Source organism: Netta rufina (genome assembly GCF_964035555.1).
Source record: "Netta rufina genome assembly, chromosome: 16".
Lineage (NCBI taxonomy): Eukaryota > Metazoa > Chordata > Aves > Anseriformes > Anatidae > Netta > Netta rufina.
In genome coordinates, this window is record NC_140140.1 from 1,227,992 (window position 1) to 1,254,093 (window position 26,102).

Here is a 26,102-nt window from a genome sequence, read left to right on the forward strand (position 1 = left end):
AAGATATATAAGCACTGGCATCCATGAAGAAATACTATTGCCATGAAAAGAAGGCACTTGAGTTAAATCATTCTGCTGTTGATTTTTTTTAGTAGGACTTTAGAAAACAATCATTAAACTTGGGTTTATGTGGACTTTTTTGTCTGCTTTCTTATGTGAGGATGGGGAGGGTTAATTTTAAAGACAGCAGGGTCAGAAAGACCTCTGTCAGGCAGAAGAGGCTACACAGAAAGATATACAGATATACAGATATTCTGGATATACAGAAAGAGGCTGGCACTTCACTGCCAGCCTGATTTCTTTGGAAATTGAGGAGTACACACAGACAGAGATGACCCAGTGCAGACAGCAACCTCTTGAACGTAAGCAGCATAGCCTCTGACATGGAGAAGTCATTGTTTTGGCTGTGATTATTCTTGCTGCTCCGTGCTTGTGCCAGACAACTGTCACACCACTTGCTTGCTGAGACTGTCAGGGGTTAGATGAACAAGAAGCTGTGAACAGAAGGACAGGAGCAAGTGTCCAGCTGGCGAATTCTCTTCCAGGTTCCCCTGCATTGAGGGTTCCCTACTGCTTGCCAGTGCAACAGCTGATTCCTGAAACACAAGCATAAGAGGGAGAAAGTCACCGCGCTGCACTGCTGCTGCAGGAAGTCACTTGTACAAGCAGGGCTTAAATCACTGAGTCAGTCCCGTTCAGTTTCCTAACATCAGTTTTCACGCCATAGACCCAATTCTCCCTTTCTGCTGCTGTGAAGTGGCAGCAGGCAGTGATCCCCATAGGATTACAATAGCGTGAAGCAGTCCTCACAGGAACACTGGACTGAAAGAAGCCAGAGCAGCACATACTGCAGATGCTAAGTCCAAAATGATTCACAGAAACCTTCCTTCTAAGGTGTTCATCGTTGCATGCAACAACTCACGAAATGCTCCCACATCCTCGTAGCTCCTGTACTGAAACACTTGACAGGCTGCATGGTGGGCAAAATCTCTGTGTGTTTCCCTTTCTGTGCTCCCCCTCAGCAGACGGAGCTCTGTTGCCATCCAAGGCCACTGAGATGCTGAGTACCCAGCACACATAACCCACAGCACACTTCCATGTGAGCAGGTGCAGGGACGTGAGCATCTCTCTCTGTACAACCACGTCAGTGGACCGTCTGCTAAAGTTATTCTACCTTGCTAAGAGCTGCATGCTAACACGGCTTCTTGATTGCAGCTGGCTAGAGGTACCAGACCTTCCTTTGTTGGAACAAGGCTACTGACAGGTCTCTTAAGAAGATGAAAAACAAACAAACAAAAAACCCCACAACGCTGTTCCCTCAGGCAGTCCATCAATTCATTGACCAGAACTGAACAGACAGATATCCTATTAAAACAACCAAGCAGATCTATAGGCTGTTTTTCACAATCAGTGGCTGCAGAAGAAATGCTGGCCAAAGAGCCACAGAAACTAAAAATCTGCTATAGCAAAGGATCACTGCAGGCAGTAGCAGCACAGGCTTTGATACAGATACTCCCTCATGAGCATATATACCTGGGCTTGAACAGGAGACTTACAAAACCCATCTCCACAAGCAGCTGGAGTACAAGAAACAAGACATGCAGTGTGTTCCTTTCCAGAAATCATCATTTACTAGCTTAAGGGAGTTCCTCACATCAGTGCGTCTCAGACCTGTCCTTTGGAGAAGCACAGATATCACGATCTCCAGATACCCTCTTGCCCTGTGCAGAGGGCTGTCAGCAGAACAGTCCAACAGATCCCTAACTTCTGCTTGTTTTATAGTTCCGTGGAAACTGGAATTAGTGCTCTAGCTCCATGAAGATAACTCTGCCCTTAGTTTAATGAGATGTCATGCTCCAGAGCAGGGTTTTATGCATCACACATGGTTGGAAGAAGACTCACTGTATTTTTCTTCTGGCTTCAGGTCATCTCAAAATACCAGAATCTACACAGGGAGGATTAAGATCCCAGATAAAGCAGGCTGCACAATCCCATCCCCTTCAAAACTTGGGCTGCAGCTTTACCTTTAAAAGGCTTTACTCCTTAAACACATAAGCTAAACTTGCCAACTCCAGCCTTGCTGGTGGGGAAGGCAAATACTGACTTTGCTATAAATCAAGTCCATCCATTCTCTTTCTTTCCCGCCCCGCCATGAGCATAGGCATAAACTACTGCAGTCTGGACATTTATGTGCTACAACCGCTACAGCTTGCTCCAGATGATGAAGAGCAGCCGATCCTTCTAGACACAGGCTGAGTAACAGTTTCACAGATGTCAAGTTTGCTGCATTGTGCTTTATTTGTAGATCTTTCAGAAGATGATCCAAAATTAACAGATCAATTTCCTGGCTCAATGCTCTGCATTGTTTATCTCTTAACCTTCTAGAAGGAGGAAGCCAATCCAAGCAATTGAATTATCCCTGATGGCCACAGAGACCTGGAAATAAATCAAATATTTTGGGAAACCTCCTGAGCTTGCACACATTTCACAACAGGGGTTAAAATGAACTAGCATCTTCTACAGAGTGGGAGACAGGTGGAAGGCACAGATAACAAGCATCTCCAACTTGACGCATTTATAAGCCAGACTCCACTTAGACATTAGACGATAATTAGGAAATACTCATCAAAATATACCAGCATTGCTGAGTTTATTTTAAACTCTGTCAGATGTTTTCCTTCCTGAGAGTCACTCTTGGAACAATATCTCAGGGAGCTTAATGCTGGCACAAGCTGCCGAACTGACAGTGCGAGAAAAGCAAAGCACAGGCACGGCGTGGGTGTGACGGAGCAGCAGCTGTGCATGCTTCCCCGCACAGCCTCAGCCAGGCAGACCCAGGGCAGCACGATGGCACAGGGCAGCTGGTGTAACCACTGCTCTAAGGTCACCAGCAAACCACCCACAGCTCCCCAGCAGGGTGTCTGGCAGGGTTACACAGGTGAAAATTCAAAATGAGAGTGAGCTGAGTATGCAGCCAGACTCATGAGCGGATCTGGGTGTACTCACCCAGGCTGCATCCTAGGCTCTGGCATTAGCTTTGGCCTCCCACCATCCTTTATCTCAGGGCAGCAGTTGCCTTCCCATCTTCTTCCACTGTTCTTTCTAAGCATCACATTTATGCTCTCCACATCTGGCCAGCAAATCCCAGCCTGAACAGCTCGCCACACGTTCCTCTCACAGCACTGCTCCATTCCAACACTGCACGCTCAGATACATCCACTGACTGACAGAAGGCAGAAGCCTTTTCACAGACATTTCCCTCACCCTACTCAACGGTTATCCCCACCAAGAGTCCTTTCCTCCACGTAACCTGGTTGAAAAAAGGTGTATTATTTCTGGAAACTCTAATTATAGTTAGCTCTGTTAATATAAAGAATAGCTGTATTAAATATTCAGGATGTTGATATCACACAAATCAAGCAATGTATCCAGCCCTAGACAAGAATCAACTTGATCCACCACTGTCAGGTCACAGTGTTGAGCACCAGACCACGCCATGAAGGTTCTCTAGTGGACGTGTGGGGGTCATCTACAAATCCATGTGAAACGTAAGGGAAACTTTCTCACACACACACAGGAGGAAGCTGCAGGACAGACATCATTCATGTTCCACCAGCCATTTGCCTGCTCATCTCTGCCAAAGCTGCCCAGCACTGCCAGTTCAAGGAGACATAAAGTGTGTCTCCATCGTCCTGCAGATAAGAGCTTTGCTCAGGCCAGCCCAGGCCCAGCGCTGCAAGCCTACATTGCTACCCTGGTAATGAACTCAAGTGAACACACATGGTACTTCAGCTTGGCACATGCAGAGAGCTCATACCTGCCCAGAAAAATGCCACAGGCATGACTTCATTTGATATTATAGGCAGTAACACTGGAGGGGTGAAAGCTTACTGTGTTAAAAGTTGTTTTCCCTGCTGGTTCTCACATGCCTGATATGAAACGGACCCACCAATTTATCTTCCAGACCTACAGCAAGTCTCTGGGAACAATTCCTAGGTTCTGCTCAGTTCCAGTGGATTCAAACTCGCTGCTGAGACACGGGCCGAGTCCTAGTTCACTGAAGTCAGTGAACCAGTCACCATCCGCTCCAATTCCTTTATGACTACCCATGTTGGCAGGCTGAAGGCTGGAGATGAATCAGATCATCATTCCTGAGGGACACAATCATATTTAATTTGCGCTTCTATTCCACATACAGTGTTGTTCACCCAATAGCTAGGCAAATGAAAATGCCCTCTTCCTTTTTATGCAGTCCTGTGAGGAAACCAATTTCTGAATATACTTTTTATTTTGCTTAATCTGATGTTCCTGTCTGGCTCCAATGTTTTTGTAAAATAACATTATTGTAAGCTTTTAAAATTATTTACATATTGAACACAAGAAAGAGTTTTTCCTTGCCACACCAGTAAGATTTTTTCCTCTTTATATAAAAGCCTTTTGAAACCTTTGTACATAACAGGCTGAGGCAAGGAAGGAAAAGAACCTTACATGATTTCCTCTTACTAAAAGCCTGAGACAAACCCTGATAAAAGGACCAGTATTGGCCGTCTTGCTAGTGCAATACTTTGTGTGCTTAAAGCCTAATAAACCTAGTTTAGAGTTCCTAAGCCAAACAATCATGGTTATTTCAACCTTTATACATGTTTTTAAAATATTCCTCCCCACCACTGACAGACAATGACTTTCCCAGCCAAGGCTGTTTTGCAGTTTCATAGGATGCCTTTAATAAAGCAACCACAGGGTTAAATTCCGAGAGTATCAGGATAAAAGCAATGCACAAGCTGTGCCTCCAATGACTACAGCAGAGGTTTGGGAGCCAGGACTCCTCTGTTGCTGGCTCTGCCACAGAAGTATTTCACAGCTTCAAGCCATTCCCTTCATCCTCCATCTTCACTAGAGTCTACCCAACCTGTACAACTAGGGTGGTCTCCATCAATCGCCCCAAAGCATTTTCAACTTTCCAGGGAAAGGATGCTGAAAGTGCAAGGAGTTAACAGTATTTCCATCCAACCTCAGGTGCCAGCACTTACCCGAAGTCCCTAAGCCAGCTACCACTTGCCAGGAATATACATAAATGGTCACTTGTAGGGAAAAAAAAAATCCCCAGTGCTTAACAATTTGTTTTATTTGACATCTGACAGAATCGTTAACTTTGGAGGTATGGTTGAAGTGTCTTTAAAACACCAGCAAAAAAAACCCACACAACTGTTCCACTTAAAAGTCAGTGAGATTTAGCAGACTAAGTGCAGGGACTCCCACGCTCTAGACCTATCTCTGCCACTACCTTCACCAGGATATTTCATCTCTGCAAGAAAGTAATTAGAGCATTTCCAGTGTAACTCATGGTATGCAACAAGGATCACCACTTAATATATGTACAGCGCTTCAGCGAGCTGAGTGTAGCGCATTATGAAACTGGGACAAGCAGATCAAGGAACTAAAACAAAAAATCCAACATGAAAAAAGAATCCAAAACTCTTACTTTATGCTTCCGCTGCCATCCCCGTAGCAATGTAGACTCTTGGAGTCTAAAGCTGGGTGCTGACACTCCACGCAGACAGTGTGGCCCTCCCTGAGATACTGCATCCAGTGAGTGTACGAGTGGTGACTGTGCAAGCAGGCTGGCGTGATGGCCACAATCTGGAATTCGACACAGTATCTGCAAGCAAAATAACCAACTAGGTTAGCGCCTTCTGCGGGACTATAAGAGCAAGATGAAATTCAGTGACTACAGATCACTAATTAGAAACAAACAAAATCCATCACCCAAGGCTATGAAAAAACAGAACACGTGAAGTACCTGTATTCTGACAAGCTTAAATGGGGAGTAAAGCTACTCTGTGATGCTTTCAACTCACATATCAAATAATAGCAGGTATTACCAACACCTCTTTTACAAAGGAGATGCAAATAGGTCAAGCATTTGACTAAAGCCAAAAACCAATAGGGCCAGATCTTCTGATTCCATGCCTGGTATTCATTTGCTCAGCCATGCTTCTCCATCATCTCAATGACTTACAATGAATTTTGTAGAGTGATTTGTGATGGGAGCTAAGATTTGGTCCGTAAAGGTTTTCCTTGCAATGATCTCCCTCCTAAGAGACAGTGAGGTTGTCGTGTCTCGTTACAAAGACTACCAAACTGACATGGCACTTCTGCTCTGCTCAGACTGCTCTGTGCTTCTGCTACTAACCAAACCTGGCAGAAAAGCTGAAAAGAACTGGCCTTGTTTGAAGGGGAAAACCAAGGAAGTTCAGTAACTGTCTACAAACACAGCAAAGAATTGGGTTCCGGTCTAGACTGGTTGTATATCAGTTATCATGGGGATTTCCAAACACCTTCAAGTGAACTGTGCAAGCTGCATGCTTCCATGCCTTATCTGAAAGGGAGCAGGAACAAATGCATGCAGTAGACCTGTGCTGACATTTCCAAATTCTACAGGAAGAAGACTCAACAAACTATGCAAGGGAGGCTCAGGGTCAACAGATGCTCTTTCCTTCTGATACTTAAGTGAGGGGAGTGGACACACCCACACACTATGGAAATGCTTACATGTGCAACAGCATGTGGGGAAATAAATTAACAAGTATTTGGCTACTTCATGCTGTAAGCACAGTTCTGGGAAACTCTACGAGCCATTCACGGGAATTGCAGCTCTCCACAAGAAACAAGTAAACCATCAGAGACTACAATACAGTTCTGTGGAGAACAACCACACTGCAAAGCTGTTTGAGAGGGCTGATAGGATGAAAGATAACCTTTCGTATCAGCACTGTTGCTGCAACTAACGACCCCAACTGGGAAAGAAGAGGACTGGGAAGGTCAATGCCAGCCCTCTGTGTTTGGGGCATCAGTCTGGAGGCAGTTCAGCACACACAGAGGCAGCTGTGTCTCAGTGGGTAAAAGGCAACAGACAGTTTTCTGCACAATCCTGTCTGTACCTGTGCTGTGCAACTGTACTACAGAAGAAAATGGGCAGCATTACATCCAAAAGGAGCTGAAATAGGAGGAGGAAGAGTTTCTCAAAATAGCAGATTTTGTTCCCTTAGAATTTATTCCATTTACACAGAACAGTGCAAACAGCACCTGTTTCCACTTCTGATACCAAGGCATTATCCCTCAGGTCAGCAGCTCTCAGCAACACTTCTGGGGGCTCAGCATTAACCCTCAGAAGCCAACAATAGCCATAACATATTTCTATTCCATGACGCCTGTCTCCATTATACAGTTAAAGACTGGATCTCAATGATACACATAGATAGAAAATAAACCCTGGATCAGGAACACACTGTTCTCTCTCATAGAAACTAGTATGGACCAAGGCTCCTGTAAGGCTGGTGTTACAAGTTTTCCAGTCAGTGAGTCTCTTAAGGAAGAGAGACATGCTGGACTTAACACTGGTTAAAGAAGTAGCACAGAAGTTTCATCTGTCAGGATTGCTGAGCAGACACATCACACGCCAGCACCCACAGTCTGACAGCATTAATTCTTATAGAGGGGCCACCAGTCCATCTTATTTGACTATTCGTCCTAGCTAAGTCCACCGCTTCTTAACTGTGCAGTATACCACACATGTTTATAGTAAAGATGCATGTATAAATATTAAATGTGGTCTGTGGTTAGGAATCTTTTCAGGAAGCAGTCTAACTCATGACAGCCACAAAACTTTCAAGAGCTCCTTGCCAGACATCCTGCCATGAAGACAAGCACTGAGCGCTCCAACTGGACACTAAGAAGAGCTGAAGTGACTGGTCTTTGGTCTACTGATCACCCGATCTCAGCTCATGGCATCACTACTGTTTAAGATCTGAATTTCAGCCTTGTCCTGGCCTTACATCAAGGCAGTCCAACAACTTTAAGGTCCATTGCAGATATTGCTGTTGCTCAGGGGAGAGCAGCACCCTGCTCTAATGAAGTGCTCTTGTCCTGATGGTTCTTATCAGTACGATGCTGGGCCCTGAACTGCTACCAGAGAGATGTTCAACGTAGAATATGACTGTGTCACTGTGCTGAATCTCCAACTTACCCCACTCTTTCATTGCCATCATCTGCAGCTCTTTTTTTCCTCGCTTTTCCAAACCCTCCTGTTGTTATTAACGCGGGGACTGCATATATCAAAGAGAAAAAATACACAGAGTAAGTGATAACAGCACACTGAGGCTGTCAATGTCTGCAAAACAGTGAAGATGGACCTTTAATCTCATATGGTTTTATTTTTGGCAGGAGAGAAAAACAAATATAACTTTGTATTTTCATATTATCAGTGACCACCAATCATTTCATTGAGAAGAGAATCTGTATAGCTACTATATTTTTGCCTGAGTAAAGCAAACCTTTGCACCTCTGAAGTGGAGTAAGGCACTCCCAAAAGACAGAGCGGGAGGCAATATTCACTTAATGCCAACTCTCAAGAGGATTGGAAAAGCCAGTTGTAACTAGAATCCAGACTGGACAGATTTTGACCCAAAAATAAGAGTAACAAAAATAATGAGCAGTTCTTCTAAAAATCAGCAAATGTATGTCATAAAAAGTTAACCAGGACAAACTCAAATCAGGTATTTCTCCACAAAGCAGCAGGAGGTTTACTCTGCATGCACTCTGTTCCAGTGCAGAGAAGTCATACCTTGCCTTTGATGGGTATTGCTCCTTCATGACTTTTTACAGATGACTCATTCATTACAAGAAAAAAAAAAAGTGCTCAACACTCACTTCCAGAAGTTTTAAACTAGCATTAATCTACCAACTCTATCGAAAGTGCCAGAGATTTACAGCTGTATAAGTGAGAACACAATAGGTCTGTAATATTTCACTTTTGAAACACACCAGACCACAGCAAACGGCAGGTGCTATTTTTAAATATTGTCCCAGGAAGGATATCTCTAAACCCCTGCGTGAAGAGCTCAGTTCTCAGTTACACCAGACAGGCCCAGAGCAAATCTGCTGGTGTCTCAAAACAGATCTTTTCAAATACAATAAAGACCAAGTCTGCTGGCGTACACAAGAGTCCTACCCCTATTACCAAGACACTTACACTTTCAGCGGACTTACTCAGGTACTGTTTGCACTCCGTTCCTTGCTGAGTCCAGTACTCCACGCAGCCAGCCCTCTCCTCCAGAGGAGGGCACACCTCTCCTCCATTCCTGGGCTCCTGGATGACATGCCTCCTCCGAACACGGTATGTTGTCTTGCAAGGCTCTGCACAGCCACTCCAGACACTCCACTGAGATACAACACAGGGCATAACTGGAAGAAGAGTAAGAAACAGGAGTGTAAAATGTTACAGAAATGAGGCAAGCAATGCTCCTTCTCCAGAAAAGACACTTATTGACACAGCTCTGTACAACCTTCCTTTTTTCACAATTGTCCCAAAGTTGTGCCAGGCACTTCCCAGTAGCTCGGTTCCCAGGAGTCATCTGGCCAGAAGTTCCAGCCAACCAACCCAGTCCAAACTACATGGGGCCACTCACCTCCCTCTAGCTACGCTGCTGCAAGCTTCCAATGCAAACTGGTACCTGCACTGAATGAACTGTCACACAGAAAATGACAACCAGCCATGGAGTATGAACCTCTGCATGGCTGGCTGGAGTTGATGGCAGAGTTCTAGAAGTGAAATACAATAGCTTCCAACTTGTACATGTTGGTACCAATTTCAAGACATTTATCCATGACTTTAAGTTTTGGGAATCTTTAGTAAGTAATGCATCAAAAATCTTCATGTCCTTGAGCATCCCTACCTGTTCTCACACAGTATTTTTGGTGCCAAAGTCCAAAGCTTCGGCTTACAAGCAGCTGCAGAAACGTCTCCCCTTAGCATTTAATATCCCATTCATTCACTCTAAAACACACCAATATCATTCCCTATGTCGCATATCCCCTTTTGTGATCTCTTCCCCATGAGCATGCCCATAGTTGAGCTTCATAGGACTGCACGTCTGGAGAGAACTATCCAAAATAACAGAGGAAGCGCTTGAGAGCACAACAGCATTCACCTGCTGGCCTCTCTCAACGGCAACCTGGTACAATAGCTCATGATATACTACATCAATTGTACTTAACCAACACAACCTATACATCAAAAACAACACATCCAGGAAAAAAACACTTGCAGGTAAGCCCAGTCAAAAAATTCTACATCCTTTGGATCTACATAAGAAATACAACTTAAGGAACTCATGCCTTGCTCAGATATGCCACCATCAGGACTATTCACTCAGCTCACTTCTGATCACATTCTGCCTATTCCATCATAGCCTAAATGACTGGACAAAGAACTGTACCTTTTCTTGGTATTATCCACAGAAGCATTTTAGATTTTAAGCAAACACCTTGGCAGGAAAAAGAAAAAAGAAAAGGAAATTTGTATTGTTACTCCCAGGTCATTGTTGCTGATGTGGTAGGTCTAATACAGCCACACAGGGTACCATAGCTGGGTTTAGCATGCGTGTATTCACATTTTCCACTGACTCCAGTAACTACTGCTTTTGCAAATATTTAGGAAGCAGAAGTGCAATTCCTGTCCTCCCTGAGCCTTTCATCTTCTTGGGTGGTGCTTTCAACTAGCAAACAAAATTTGGAATGAGCACAAAACTCTTATGAGGACCAAGTGAATGCAGCGAGCCTTCCGCTGGCAAAGGGAGAGCAGGGGGACATCAAGGAGCACTGTCTAGCTTCACTGTCCCTGTAGCACTCCTGAGAAAGAATTCTGTGATGCTAAGCCGTACATTTATTATCACAGCATAGGAAGACTACCTGGCACACAACTGCCGAAACATTTCACTGCTTCTGTGTCCACTCTTTGTCTGTGAACCACACCATCTGACCTGACTTAGCAGAAGGCAGAAGGCCACCAGTATTCCAGCCTTGGCTGCTCTGGCATCTCTCTTTCTCCCGGCAGGACACTGGCTGGCCTCCACTGTAATTGTGCCTGGCTAGCCCTTCTGCTCAGGAACTCCTGACAGGTATCAGTGGGAACAGAGCCTCACATGCCTTTTGTAATTAACTGTGCCTCACAATTCAATATTCCTTGCCTGGCTGAAACAGTAACAGGAACACACAGGCGCAGAGAAGCTGGGATGTCACTGTTTTGATTACATCCCTTCTTCCCTCATGTCTTCAGAAACTTTAGGAAGATTTTTCAAATGCTCTTCTTTTTTGTCCAAATGCACCACAAACAGTTTTTAAACCTATTCAAAGATTTATCAATTATCTGAGACATTTCATATTTGCAGCAATGTACCACAAGAAAAGCCTGTGCATCAGCTTGTATGCTGCACATTAAAATCCTTTTGTGCATCACATTTATTTTGAATCTTCTGCTCTCTTCAGTTTCATTTGGCCTCAGATATTAATGTCTTTGCCTTCATATTTTGCTTTAAATTTAGTTTGATAAAGTAGCTCTGTAGCGATTGGACAAAAAGAAAACTACAGAAGAAAGGCCAGGCTACAAAGACAGAAGTCAAAGCAGAGTTGGGTCCCTTCCATGCAGCACAGAGGGACCACAGGCAGCAGGGCAGCGGTATCATGCCATGCACAGAGCCAGTCCTCCAGGACCCATCCGAGCCGGCAGGATGCTGTCGTACCGCCAGCATGCCACAGGACGGCACCGCCGAGCACCGTGCGACACCAGGGACACCACGGGACTGGAGCCGTGATTGCCCTTTGCCATTTCCTCATGAGGTGTAAGCACCTGCAAACACATTTCTCTTAGCACCCTGCTGTAACACGAACGGGGGGCGTGAGGGGTTCCTACTGATGCCAGCTATCCCGGCGGACTGCCGAAAGCAGCGGGAGCTGGGGAGAACAGCCAGCAGGGCCGGGGCACTGCTGTGACAGCCTGGGGCCAGGCTGGCATGCTGCAGGAGGGTCCCATCGCTGTCATGCTCAACGCTGCCAGCTGTGCCCGCGGGTTGGTGGTGGTCTGTTCACAGTTCGTCTAAAGTGCATCAGGATGATCTTATTTCCTTCCACCTTCGGGATATTTCCTACCTGCCTTCCAGCTCTCTTTTGAAAGGAAAAAGGCAACTGAATCACAGGAACATCAGCCTGAAGCAAAACCGTGCAAAAAGGCACAGCTATGCAGGCTGGAAAATAAAAAAAGCCATTATGTGGGGGGATAAGTCTCCTCAAGGATGCTATTTGTGGGGAAGGGATATGGGATTGCACCGCTCACTAAAATAACTGATCTCCCTAATACACACCTGTACCTTACCAGCAGACATTTACAAAGGCTCAGCAGCATGGGCTCTGCAGGGCTGCACGGATCAGCAGGAGCAGTGGGTTTGATCCCATCCATCATCATCAGCCCCCAAAGGCACTGGGACAGGGGACTTCTGAGTTGGGAAACGTCCCATTTCACATGTGTAAACCCGTCAAGTCACTTAAGCTCCCCTTCACCACTCGGAACAGCAGAGCGAACTTCTCTCTTCGGGGTTATTTTGGGGCTCTGCTCCCACTCCAGCTCGCCAAGGCAGGCACGCCCGTCCCTTCCACCATTCCCACACCCATTCTGACACCCCCAGCCCATGGCACCTGGGCACCTCCAAGCCTTGGTGTGGAGCAAAGCTCCCCGGTTCGGCCACCCCACATCCCCTGTCACCATCCCCACACCCGTACCTGAGCCGTGCCCGGTGCGAGACACCTTGAAAGAGGACGGGCAGCGGGGCACCGGGAGCCACACTCACCTGGGCAGGCCCGGGCATAGTCGTGGCAGCAGTCGAGGGTGTGCTCGCACGCCTGGTCGCAGTAGCAGGGCCCGTAGGAGCCGTCGGGCCGCCAGCCGGTGCCCAGGCAGGACGGGTCTCGGCCGGGGCAGCACAGCCCCAGGGCGGCACAGCCGGCGGCGGCGCGGCGGGGCAGGGCCAGCAGCGCCAGCACCAGCGCGGCAGCACGGCCCGGCATGGCGGCCCGGCACGGCCTGAAGGGACCGAGGGACGGCTCTGCCCGGCCCCGGTTGCTTTCGTTACTCCCCGGCTGCTGCAGGGGGAAGGAGCCTGCCCGCCTCCCCCGCGCCCCGGCCCCGCCGCTGTGAGGGGAAGGCACCGGGCAGGGCCCGCCCGGCCTCCCGCGGGGTGCCCCGGGGCCGGGGCGCGGCTCCTGGCCTGGGGCCGTGGGTTCAGAGCCGGCTTCCAGAGCCCTCGGGCGGCTCTCGGTGTTCCTGCCGGGGCCCGGAGGCTCCCCCGCCTTCGGGGCAGCTCCACGAAGGTGCTGCGGGGTTTTGAAGGGGATCGCTTCTGCCAGCCGAATTGTCGTGAGGAGTGTCAGCAAAACCAACCAAAAGAGACCTTTTTTATTATTATTATTTATTTTCTTCCCCCCAGATTTGACTCCAGCATATCTCAGGAGGCATTAAAAACATGAAACTACTCCTCTCCCACTACAGTACAGCAGCTTGTAAGAAAGCGACCCAGCTGGCTACAGTGCCTCTCTACAGAGCTCCTCTGAATTTTCTGCTTACTTTCAAATGCAAGAAGCTTAGTGATTAGAGCCACTCCTGTGAATTATTTAGCTATTCAGTGGGACGCTAAAGGCTTTACTGTAACTTCTTATCAAACAGACTTGCTTTAAAATTGATCACAACAGATGTTACACCTTGCTGAATAGTGTACTGGGGTTTATAAAACCCACCCACTGAATTTTTGCGATTCATTATGCTACTGTACTAACGGTGGGTATGGGCAGAGTGTTCCCACTTCAGGGAGATTGCAGAAAAGATGCTTCTAGAAAAAAAATAAATAAATAAAAACACGAATACTGCTGGACAGGCTAACACCTTCATCATGCGCAGTGCTGGAGGTATGGGAACAGAGGAGACCTGGCATCATACCAAACCAGGCATAACATGGTAAAATCTTCCAAAAAGATAAGGAATAAAAGGAACTTCAGCTTCTTTGTATGTTCCTAGATACCTGTATCAAGGAAATGATGTCTCATTTTCTTGGCAGTGGTCAGATATCACCTCCTTGGAAATCATAGACGTAACAAATCCTACAGTGGGTAAGAGACAAAAAAAGCCATGAGAGGAAAGAGAAGAGCACTAAAAATTAGAGGCCATAGGGTCTACGGAGAAATTTAAAGATACCAGATGTTAATTCCTGCCTCTGCCAATGAGTCACTCACTATGTGACCAAAAGTCATTTAATCAATGTATGTCTCATTCTTGATCTAGAACAGGAAGAACATTCAAAAGGAGACTGCATTACTCAACTCATTAGTCAACACAAACAGAGGACTGTACAGCTTTTGCACAATTAACCGAAGGTAATAGAGAACACTTCCCAGGTGTTTCTGTTTCCAGCACTGATGCTGCCATGCTCCAAGCTGGGGTAGGAGGAATACAACCATATTATTCTGAGACACACAAAACTGACTGAATAAAAATTAGTTTTAGAAAGCAATGTTCTCATATTAAGACTGCAATTTTAACTGTTCTTGTGCTATTAGGAAAATCAGATCTGGGTCCAGATATCTCACGGGGTTTCCATTCAATACATCCCCCACCCTAAAGCTTTTGGGAGAAAACCTCGTTGCTTATCTCACATTCCTGGTCTGAAAGCAAAAGTTCTTCCTCGTGGTTTGACATAATCGTAGGGGATTTTTTTTAAGGTTTGGGTCTTTTTTCCCCTGACATGCTCCAAAGATAATAATGTTAAAGAAGCCAGGGAAAGCATGGCCCAAGCCCTGGACCATGGCAGCCCAGCAAGAGGTCTGTTGCAAAAGAATTGCCGATTCTAAAAGTGGGACTGTTTGCCCTATGAGGAATACTGGAGCCAAGCGAGTCTGCTTTATAGAAAGGAACTGCGGCTAGCCCATGTTATAAGGAACGTTCAGCAGCAGAACAGCTTGCAGGGCTGTCCTTGGCAGTGGAAATTGTGTCTTCCAACCTACAGGGAACATCAAGCAGCAGCTCACCAGAGCAGGTGGAAAAGCTGCTTTACCTGCTTGTTCAAACACAGCTGCTTTCCCTGCTGGCCATGAGGGGCTCCTTCCCTCCTGCTCGTTTTCTCTTGCTTAATTAAGTTGCACTGCGATGGAGCTGCTGCTGACCCAGTTCCCAGAGGCCCTCCTGCTCCCTTCGTTAACGCTGATGGACAGAGGATGTCAACAGATGCAATGTCCCTCCCAAGCGACCAAGGGAAGGAAGCTTATTCTCACTTCTACTCTGGGTAGTGTCTGGGATAGTTCATCACTGTCCATTACCATCTCTGACAAAGGCTGTGCCAACCAGCTGTGGTATGGGGAATTCTGTCCAGTGCCAGCCCCTTCTTAAACTTTATTTTGCCATAAGCCCCCTCCTCCTGACAAAATAAAATAAAATAAAATAAAATAAAATAAAATAAAATAAAATAAAATAAATCATTATGTAGTCTGGATAGTATTTACCACATTCTAAAACAGGATTTACCCTACTCCCTATATGTATCCATCTCTGTATCCATCTGTCTGTCACCTGATGATTTACATGTACACTGTAAATGCATAAGGAGAGAGGTATTTTCTTTGTTCTGTGTTTGTACAGCCTCTTGCACATTACATCCCTTGTGCAGGACCTGGATTCTTGTGCATTGCAGCAATAAGGGCATCAGCAGAGCTATCAGTACACAGGCCAAAAAAAAAAATAAAAGGGTTCTGGTTTAGAGCATCTGATTTTAGCCTCCATTGTGACAGCCAAGTCTGTAAAAGCATAAAAGGAAAGTAGCCAACCAAGTGATTCTTGGAGCTGATTTCTACAGATATGTGAACGCCACAGGAGAGCTGGCTGCCAACTCATTCAAACCCTTCTTAGAAGCTATCTCATGGGATGCTCTGCTTGTTTTGTTCTGTTTCAGCAAGTACCACCAATTCACTTGAGCCTTCCGGAGTATGACACAAATCAACAGACACGACAATGCTTGTCCAAAAGCAAAGGTCAGTATTTCCACATACGCTGTTGCTGCAATGAGCAGGTACCAACTTGAGTAATTCCAGGTGCACATATCAGCTTTGTTCTCAGCTTTTAAATACCAGCAGAGAAACCCTCAGAAACTTTAATGTTTTCAAAGAAAAGCTGGGACAAATAATTAAGCTTCCTACTACAAACAAATCCAGTAGATGCAGCAAAACTCCAAGATCAAGAAGACCAGTGAGAGGTTGAGGCCTTTTGGGATAGGTGATAATCAGACTCGACTCTAAGCACAGATGGTATTTAAACAAACCAAATCTGTGTGCCAACTCCTGTCACCCCTTCGCTCTTCGGAAGCTGAGCTCTCAACTAGTAGCTACATTAAAAATTTTCAACCCTTTCTTCCTGTCTGATCACCCTGTTTCTGAGGATACCCTCCTTCATGAAATGATGCTGTAGCATCCTTTGAAACAGAGTTTTACATTTTCAGTAGTAGGTGCAAGCCCTAAATTTCCTCCCTTTCAGGTTGCGGCTCTGGCAGGGCAGCAGCACTTGCTCCTAAGCCCTGCAGGCCTGACCCAGACACAGTACAGCAGAGGAGAGGAGGGCCAACACAAAACCAAAGAGACCGACCTGCCCTGTGCTATTCTTAACTAACTCTCCCTTTCAAACTGTCCATTATGCTTGTGCCTCACTGATCAGGCAGAATAGGGGCGAGCTGGCCACATGCCAAGGCCAAAGCAACTGCTGTGTTTTTGTGTTCAGGGCACTTAGCTGATCCTGTAGTTTGCTGAGTGTTTTCCCATCCCAGATCCTTCCCTCTGTGTGGCATATAGAAAAAAAAAAAAAAAAAGCCTCCAACACAAGAAAAGCAGGAACACGTGCAAGAAAAACGTGGCAATCTCTAATGATTTACCCTACCTGGATATTCCACTGAAGCCATTCAGTGGAGCCTGAGAAGAATTTATTTCTTGTTTCATTCAGTTGTTTAACTCCCTTCCCCTTGTGCTGGCAGCGGGAAATCTCTGACTTCCCACCACAGCATCTCAGCCCTTTCATCACACCCGAGGCCCTGGGCATGCTGCCTTCCCAGCCCTGACATTAACTCAGTACACACAGGTCTTCCTTTACACAGGTCAAAGACATCCTTTGCACAAGCTGGTTAGTGTCCTCCTTCTCAGAGCTGCTCTAACCAGAGCAGAGACTGGGATCTGATCTCAGACTGCTGCTGATAAAAAGCTGAGCACGCATCTATCCACTAGAAAAGCTGCATTAGGTCAAAACAAAGACCTATCTTCCCCCACATCTGTGTTCAATAGTGGCCAATACCCGATGCCCAGGAGGGAGTAAAAGTTGTCTGGTGGTATTTCACCACAATGCTTTCAGACCTTCTGGTAAATCACCTCCAGGATTACCTAATAGCTGGTGCCTATGCCTCAGCCAATGTGTTTTATACAAATCCTCTCCCCTCCCACTTCATGCCAACGTAAGCTTTTAGCCCCTGCAGCCTCTCACAGAAGAATGCCATGCTGCACGGGGCACAAAGTTATTCTGAACCTGGCATCAGTTGATTTAATTGGAATTCCTGGGTCCTGTATTGGAAGAGACAGGGAACAATCAATTCTCATTTACTTTCTCAAGGCCACTTAGGATTCTATAGATCGCCACTGAGTTCTCCCTTAATCACCTCTCTTGCAGGCTGAAGAAGGAGCTGAAGGGGCTGCCTGGGCAGCGGTTTGAGTCGGAAGAGAGGTGCCACCAGCCCAGGCTCTGCCTCAGCAGCTCTGCCACTGTGGTTTCCCTGCCACTAGTTGTGTTTACAGCATCCAGTTCATCCCTGCTTACTTCACAGACTCTGGCTCTCTTGAGTCTTTCTTTAGGTTAGCTAGACCTTAATGACAAGAGAAATCACTCCTGCAGATGTGGTCTTGCTTTCCCATGCACCCACTCACAATACGAATTTACACAGTTAAAGTCAAGATGAAAACAAATTGACACAGACAGATCATAAGGGCTGAGGGAGAAAAAGAAAAAGAAAAAGAATCTGATGTGTGAAAATATCCTAATGCAAGAATTAAGGTGTGTTTTTTTTTCTTCTTTCTTTCAGAAACTCAAAATAACAATTGTAAAAACTACAGGAGCTGGGCGATTTACTTGCACACCTGCTCCTGCTTTCTTAAAATGCCTGCCTGCATACTTATCCCAGGCACCCTGTACAGAAAGCTGCAATTAAAAAAGTGTTGGGGGGTCAGGAAAGGGAGGAGGTCTAAGCACTGCGTCTTAAAAAAGGCTTATTTGAGAAAAGATTCAGGTGGAATTTTCTTTTATCAAGACCCGTAAGCAAAGAATACACCTGCAGGGATCCTAACGCCACTTTACTTGGAGGAGATTCAAATTCTGTGCTGTGATTCTCTCCTTTGCAGCATCCTTTGAGATCTCAGAATAGAAGTGAAAAGACCTTTGAGAGGCATTCTCCTTCTCCCTTTCTGTATGCATCTGCTATTTTTTAGCACATAGAGACACGGGTTAAGAGTTGCCATCAAGCACAATTCAGAGATCTTGTTGGCTGACATCTGAAGAAAGCAGGCTATAGACCCGTGAGACCTGAGATACTAGCTCTTGCTGTAGTGGAGAAGAGCATCAGACCAAACAGTCCTCAACTCCACCTGCAAACAAAGCCCAGCCAGCAGCAGTCCTACATCCTGACAAAGGGATGGGATCTCTTTAGGACTGAAGGGCATTTTGATCAGCACACCTGAACTGGGCTGCTGACCCAGAACCATCTCAACCAGAAAAAAATCCTTTCTTGTTAGACCTAGGCTTTTCTGTGTGCTTAGGAGACAGGCAACTGCTGCACACCTCTCCAGACATGCCTTTGCTACCCGTGTAAAGCTCACGGTCATCTGCAGAGAGGAGAACCACATCTGGACAGAGTGTGCAGAGGGCAGCAGTCTTCCCCAAAGTTCCCCATATGACCACCTAGGTCCACAGTCTCTGTTTCTCAGCTAACAAATTTTGTCCCCAGGACCCAGACTCCCAAGGTACTGCCAAGAGAATCCCCATCACGGCAGAGCAGTTATGGCTGGGCCTCTATCACAGCAGCAAACACCTTCTTGGGTTTAAACCTCAAGAGTATTTGCCCTTGATAAATGCAGCATCTCAGCACAGTCCCACAGCTCAGACTGCAGCCCATGGGAGGTGTGAGCTGCTCATTCTGCCTTCTCCTCTCTCATATACAATGCTGCATTATAAGACCATGACGGGAAATCGGGATGGAAGAGAAGCAGAGGTGTCACTCCTCACTCAGGTGTGGCTGTGGGCACAGAGACCAGGGGTGGAAGCCATCCCCTGTCCTCTGCCCAGACCCATTCCACAACCCCATCACATACAGAGCAGGGCTATGACTCACCAGGGCATAAAGGAAACAAACTCATTGTCATTAAAAAGCTATTATCTTTAATGAAAGCTGGAGGAGGTTCAAAGTGGCCAAGACTCTTATTTAGAAAACAGAAAAGACAAATACTTTAATAAAAAGCTTTTAGTGGTTTTCTCTCTAGTTCTTCTGCTTCCCTGAAGAAAACAAGGAAACCAGCCAACTTTTCTGAATCCAGTACTTTCAGTTTGGATGGGCTTTCTTTTCCTAAGAGAAAGTGAAAGAACAACTTGAGAGTCTGAGCCATAAGAGACACCTTTGTGAACAAGGCAAACTATACTTCTAAGCAGAAGAAAAGCCCTAAACGGGTCTGCATTCAAGTCAAAGCTGGAATTTTTCCCTAGCCTGTGAATGCCCAGGGTGGACCTAACTCCACAAAGCATCACTGGGAATCTTTTAAATCCAAAATAATCCTATGATTCTACGGCAAGACATGCTCTCTAGAAGGAATGCAATGCCTAAAATCCCCCATCAGCTCCCTGAGCTACATGACCCCCTCCCACATTAAGTCGAAAGCAATGCTTGACTTCTCAGATTCCTCCCAAACTGGTTCCACTCTCCTGCTTTCACCAGTTGCTTCCACACACAGCCACCTCCTCCTTGAACCCCTGCACCTCTGCATCCTCCTCCGACACTGCTTCTCTGGCAGCCCCACCATGCTGGGAGATCCCTCCAGGCAGGAGCAGCCTTCCCCTCCTTCCCTGACTTGCACTATGGCTCAGTGGGCTACAGAAATAGCCCGTGGGATTTTGTTGCTGGTGTTTAAGGATGGAAGAGATCCCCAGGGACATGTTCCACACACCAGTCTTCTTCAGCACAGAGCATTTCATTCCTTTACTATGAGAAACCTCCAAGTACACAGGAGATACTAGAGCTCTGGAAATGAAGCAAGAAATACATGTAATACCCCAAGAACAGCTGTCCTTTTCAAACCCCAAGAGATCAGTCTTCCCAGTCAACACCAGATGACGCCATCTCATGCTAAGTTAACCACTTTAACTGATGTTCTCAATTTAAGGGCCTAGGATTGCAGGCCCCCATTCCTCCTTCCCTGCACACATAGTCGCCAAGTTGCAACTTGGCATAGGCCAGAACACAGGTCCCTTTGCTTTTCACAGGTGGCTGTCTGTTAGATTAAGACCAAAGAAAAGCTAACGTCTTCCTTTGCTGAAACTGATAAATATAAGACAAATATCAGTGCTTTTTTATGTGTGGTTTTATTTCAATGATTTTCTTAAGAGACGATAAAAAATGGATATGGGATTTACAGTGGTACCCTTCTGTATCTGAGGTTAAATGAATCCACCCACAGCTAAAAAAAAAAAAAAAAAAAAAAAAAAAAAAAAAAAAACCATTTAGTTATAACTGGAAATGTCAGGTCAGTTGAGCCGGCTTGTGAGGCAGCAAGTACAAAAGTACAAATGGGCCACGTACAAGTTGCAGGATCAGGCTCCAGTGTGCCATGACATTACCTGTCCCTTGGGAGCCTATATGATACAGGACCACTTAGGGATAGTCTACAGTACAGTTTCTTCAATGCAGTTGTCACACAGGCCCTGCATTTCACTCTTTTAAATCTCTCAAATCAAAAGCAAAGCAAACAGAAAGAAAACAAATCCTTAAGTGGTACAGATGCTGCTTAAATAGAACCTGGAGGTTTCTTTTATATTAAGAAGTGTACTTAAAAAGTGTATTTGAAATATTACACTGCACACAGACATAGCTGTTCCAATTAACCAGGCTCTGTAATGAGGTGTAAAAGCTACAGAAGACAGCAAATATACTTAACTACCACTAGTCCTGTTTTTAAGTTGCCATTTGATTGCACATCCAGAAAAACCTTGGTTTTAAATAAATCTCTCCAGTAAGCAGCAGATATGTTAGTGTTTGACTGAGATAAGTGAAGTTTCAAAGACAAATGGTCTCATATCTAAGTAAGGTTCAGAAATTTAAAATGCCCATTTCAAACGTGGGTTGAGCATTGCCAACATTAGCCAAGCTTTTAGCTGACATTTTTGACTACCTTAACAAAAATAAATAAATAAAACGATTTCTGATTATATCATCAGGATTAAACTTATCTGAACACACTCTGGATCTCTGCAGTCCAGGTGCTGCCCATGTCACAGTCACACTGCCTTTTTTTTATACATCATGCTGTCAGGAAGCCAAAGAGGTCAGAGAACAGGACCCAGCTTAATCTCTGCCATGCAGAGTTCCTGGAGGAGTCCACGGAGGGAAGAGTCCTGGTCTGATCCATGCCTGCTTGCCTGCCAAAGATAATCTGAGTGCCTCTCATGCATGTGGTGAGTCAGACACATCTGGTGCAATCTGCCTACCAAGTGGAAATTACTGCTTCAATGTTATAAACAAAGCCTGATCGTGCTGGCTCCTGTTGACCAACCGGGCCTCATTCATGCTGGCAGTTCCTTGTCTTCACTGCATCTTTTTTCACTTGACCAAACATTTGTAGAACAAGACCTAGAACAGACAAGTCCACATTTCTAGACTCGTCATTGGCCTTGGAGCCATACTGCCTCTTGGAATGTATCCATTTCCCCTTGTTTGAAAAACAAACAAAAACCACAGCAAGTTGGCCCTTGTAAATTAATAAAGTTACAGCTAATCTACAAAGCAGCAGATACTCATTTGCAGTAAGGTGTCACTTAGGTGATGAAACCAGCGCCTTATCTTCAAGAAATATATTTCCACAGGAGGTTCTCTGCACAAATTGTCTCTGCAGATGATAGCTAAACATTTCACAGAACATCATGAAGCCAGAAAGACGTATGTGAATTAGAGCTAAAAACCAAAGCACTGACCCAAACTCACAGAAGTCTCTCACCAGCATTTCTGAGTGCAACGGTGAAAGATCATACAGTACTACCTGTATTAAAATAAACAAACCCTCTAATACTAACTCATCTATTTAATAGTTTTATTCAATTAATACAATTTACACAGTCATTTTTATTTTCTAAGATGCGAGCAGAAACTATCATGGGCATAGGAAGGCACTGATCAGGCAAGTCTACACTTTCCTCAGGCAAAATCAAGTCCCCAAGGCATAAGGCTTTCTGCACTTTGTAATTTAGTAAATAGAAAGTGAAAGAGCTTTTGTGTTGTTTAACCTGGAACAGGGAGCACTGTGCCTTATTTTCCTCTCACGTTTTTTTTTTTTTTTTTTTTTTTTAATTTCACACTATTTCAGCTATACCCAGATTTGAATTCTAGAATTCTGTGAGGAACTCAAGAAGTTCCTCAAAGAACATGCTTCTTTTCAATGCCCAGGCTCCTCCTCTGATCCCTTAAAAACAATGCCATAAATTACCGCATGAAGTAAAATCCTTAATCATTAAAGTAATGACATTTTTAAAAGGACTTTTAAATAATACTCCTAATGAGTCAGAAAATGGCATTATAAATCCAAATTACCTTTACTCCTGGTAAAAGGAAACCAAAGATGAAGAAACCCTGCAAGATTCTCCTAACACTTCTATTGCTACAGTTCTCCCCACAGAGCTAACCCCACCATCTCTCAGGGACCCTATATAGGTTTATGGCTTAGGTAAACCTACAGCAAACCACAGCTCACTGACAAGCCTGTCGCCCACAGCTGAAGGCTGTGATGCATTCATGAAGGCCTGAGAGCTCCTGTCTTCTCTTAGCCTCAGAGACCTCCCATACAGCTTTACATCTCCCAACTCCCGAGCAAGAGTAGAGGGAACAACGCTGTCATGGACAGAGAGATTCCATCAGGCAGTGGGAATATCTGACAACAGCTATCGGTGAGCTTTCCTCTTCAGTGTGAGGGAAAATCGTTCACCTCTTTCCTGGATAGGTGCCTCTGTCAGATTCCCCTGTCAGAATTCAGACAGGCAGGAGGCAGCTCTTGGGAAACTGCAACTTTTTTATGTTTGTTTGTTTGTTTGCTTTTTTGCTTGCTTGTTTTCTGGTTGTTTTTTGTTTGTTTGTTTGTTTTTTGTTTTTTTTTTGAAAGGGGCACTGGAGGGCAGCAGGGAGAACCTATTGATGTGACTTCCAGCAACAGAGCGAGAGGCACCCACTTAAAAGGCAATGGCAGCATCACATGCCTCAGGCAAGAGGCTCTGACATCCTTTGTGCCCATCACGTCCAGTTCATGTAGCACAGTGAACCCTGCACCCAGCATTTGTTGTGCAGGCGTGGCAGTCACAGCCCTGATTCTGCCTGCTTTCCTTCACTGAGGAAATCCACCTGTGCTTCCCCTCTGCTCTGCTTTATTCTTGCAAGTACTTTTCGTCAGAGGAATAAAAAAAAAAAACAGACAGGAAAAGAACAGTAAGGGGCAGGTTTCTATCTATTTAAACTAACATGATGACTCAGAAGCTGACCCTCCTCACCAAGCCTTCTACTTGCCAAAAGGCTACATAACAGGAGATCTACCTGGTCAGCTGTGCCAGAGGAAAAATCAAACAGGTGTGTGCGCACAGAGACATTCACCAGGTCACTGTAACTTAGTCTGAGACATGAGACCGCATCGGCCTCTCTCTCATCCCCACTGGTGCTGCTACTTGCCTTTACAGTTGGCAATCTGACATTCGAGGACTCAGACACTGCTTTGGTCCCCAGCGTACCATCCCCGATCAGAGGACAGCCTGGCAGGGAGAATGTCAGAGTTCAGAGGAGTGACAGAGAGGGTTTGCAGCAGGAAATCATGACCAGCAGCACAAAACGTGGGTCACCCTCATGATACAACAGCAGCCATGGAGAGGCATGAGCCCACTGTCCAGGTAGGTAAGCTAGGAACCAGCCAGAGATGCAAACTGCTGTTAGCACCTTTGGCAGCCACCATTTTCTCCAGGCAGTTTTCCCAAGCTCTAAGGCGTTTCCACAGCAACATAAATTGCTGACTAACAAAACTTCTCAGGCACTTCCAGTCCTCCTCTGCAGATTTCCAAGAAAATTGCACCTACAGATATCCTGCTGTAAAACACTGACAGTGAATACTCAAAGGAAAAGAGTGCTCTGAACTGCTGGTGTCAAGGGCCTGATCCACAACTGTTAGAAAATAGACTTCCTCAAGACAGATCTTCCCTCATGAATACTTTATCTCAGGAGAATAAAATATTTTCTCTCTTGGTAGGCAAAATTCTTGCAAACATGAATGGAGACTAAGCCTGGGTAACAATTACAGCAACACTTCTTTCTTTATCTGGGGGCCATTAAATTCCCCAGCTAGGTTTGGGAAAATTGCTGGGGCTAATGTAATATCTACAATTGCAGCAGTAGCACAGCACAGAGTGCACATCCTCACAGCCACTAAACAAGGGCAGAGGTGTATATATATTTCTTCCAAGAAATGGTATCCAGAAGTCAGCTGCTGCCTAAGGGCCTGGCTCTATCCTGGACCGATGCGCAAGCATTCCAGTATCTGTGGGAGGATCAAAAAACCTCACCCTTTCAATTAAAGAGCAGTTCTGAACCAAAAGCAGAAGGCTCTTGAAGACATTGCCACCCACAGCAGGACATGTGAGCATGTGTGGAGAGGAAAGTGCGTGTCCTACCTCAGGCCAGCCCCTGGGTGCTGACATACTGCCTCACCTTCAGAGAGCAGCCTTCAGGAACAGGCTCCAGGGAATCCATCTGGGCAGGCAGCACCATGTGGAGCTGCATCTGCTTTCCTACCCCCCCCGCTGGAAGGATACCTTCCACCTGATGAACAACATGCCTTGCTTCTTTGTGCAGTCATACTGACATCACATCTGCCAAAGTCTCTCTGGCTCTGGACATCCTTGCTGGGGAAGCTTACAAGAACCCAGGGGAGTCTCCGTGAAGCAGAGAAATGAAGACAACCCCTAGCTTTTATATCTGGCTTGGGAAAAGGTTACAGAAGCCAAACACATTCTCAGCAATAGATGGAAGACTTCAAGGTGACCCAGCCGGAGCATTCAAAACCAAACAGAGCAAGTGACACCAGTGAACTGAACTCTCCAGTGGATGGATGCTTTCTAAAAGCAACAGGCAAAAAGGGTAGAAGGACAGGAAGGTCTGTAGCTGCAGAACATTTAAAAAAATGCTCTAAAAGAAACACTTTGCTTAAAAAATAATAAAAATCTTCCCCTTACTGCCTGTGGGACACTTCGAATGTCCTGAAAACTGGATCTTCCCACAGCAACCACAAAACCAGGTTGTGCTTCATTGCTCTCCATGATAGTGTCTAGCCTGTCAACATAGATTTAATAATTTTAGATTTAATAATTTTATCTATCACTGAGCAGAGGTGCAGACAGAGGCAACAATACAAACAGCAAATAGTACAAGCAGCAATGAGGAAATGGTCTGTGCTATCCCATAAGCCACTTAACAGATGGGTCTAAAAAGAGTATAATAATCAACAAGCAGTCAAGTTCACAAAGATGCCTGGGTCTTAGGGAGTATAAATGTTAAACCTCTCACTGTGTATGAAAACACATCTATTAAAAGCAGCAGCCAGAGAAATAATCTGTGCTATTTTCCTCTCAAATGCTCATGGCACCAAGAAACAGAGCTGTTGGAGAAAAGTAAACATTTGCTTAAACATACCAGCCTAGTGAGTGACTCCAGATTTCAGTTTTAGAAAGTTACCCAAGTACATACAACATTGCCTGTTTCTGCTGTAATTGATGAAGCTGACAGATCTGTCTTTGTCCTTACTGCCCCGTTCAACCACTTCACAGCAGCAGAGTAAGAGCTCTGGACATGCTGTGATTTTCCTTTGCCCATCTGAGAGCTAGTCAGGAGCACTGTGCAGAGAGACAATCGGAACAAGCT

At 45.5% G+C, this 26,102-nt stretch overlaps 1 protein-coding gene across 1 annotated transcript; it reads right to left on the reverse strand.

The window, feature by feature from the left end:
- Nucleotides 1-478: 478 nt before the first annotated feature.
- LOC311215532 (somatomedin-B and thrombospondin type-1 domain-containing protein-like) lies at nt 479-12,897 on the reverse strand (the record flags this gene model as incomplete). Its single annotated transcript, XM_084296748.1, has 5 exons — nt 479-596; nt 5,483-5,659; nt 8,027-8,105; nt 9,049-9,243; nt 12,681-12,897. 5 exons carry the CDS (start codon nt 12,895-12,897, stop codon nt 479-481), a joined length of 786 nt encoding a protein of 261 aa, XP_084152874.1.
- Between the last annotated feature and the right edge of the window lie 13,205 nt (nt 12,898-26,102).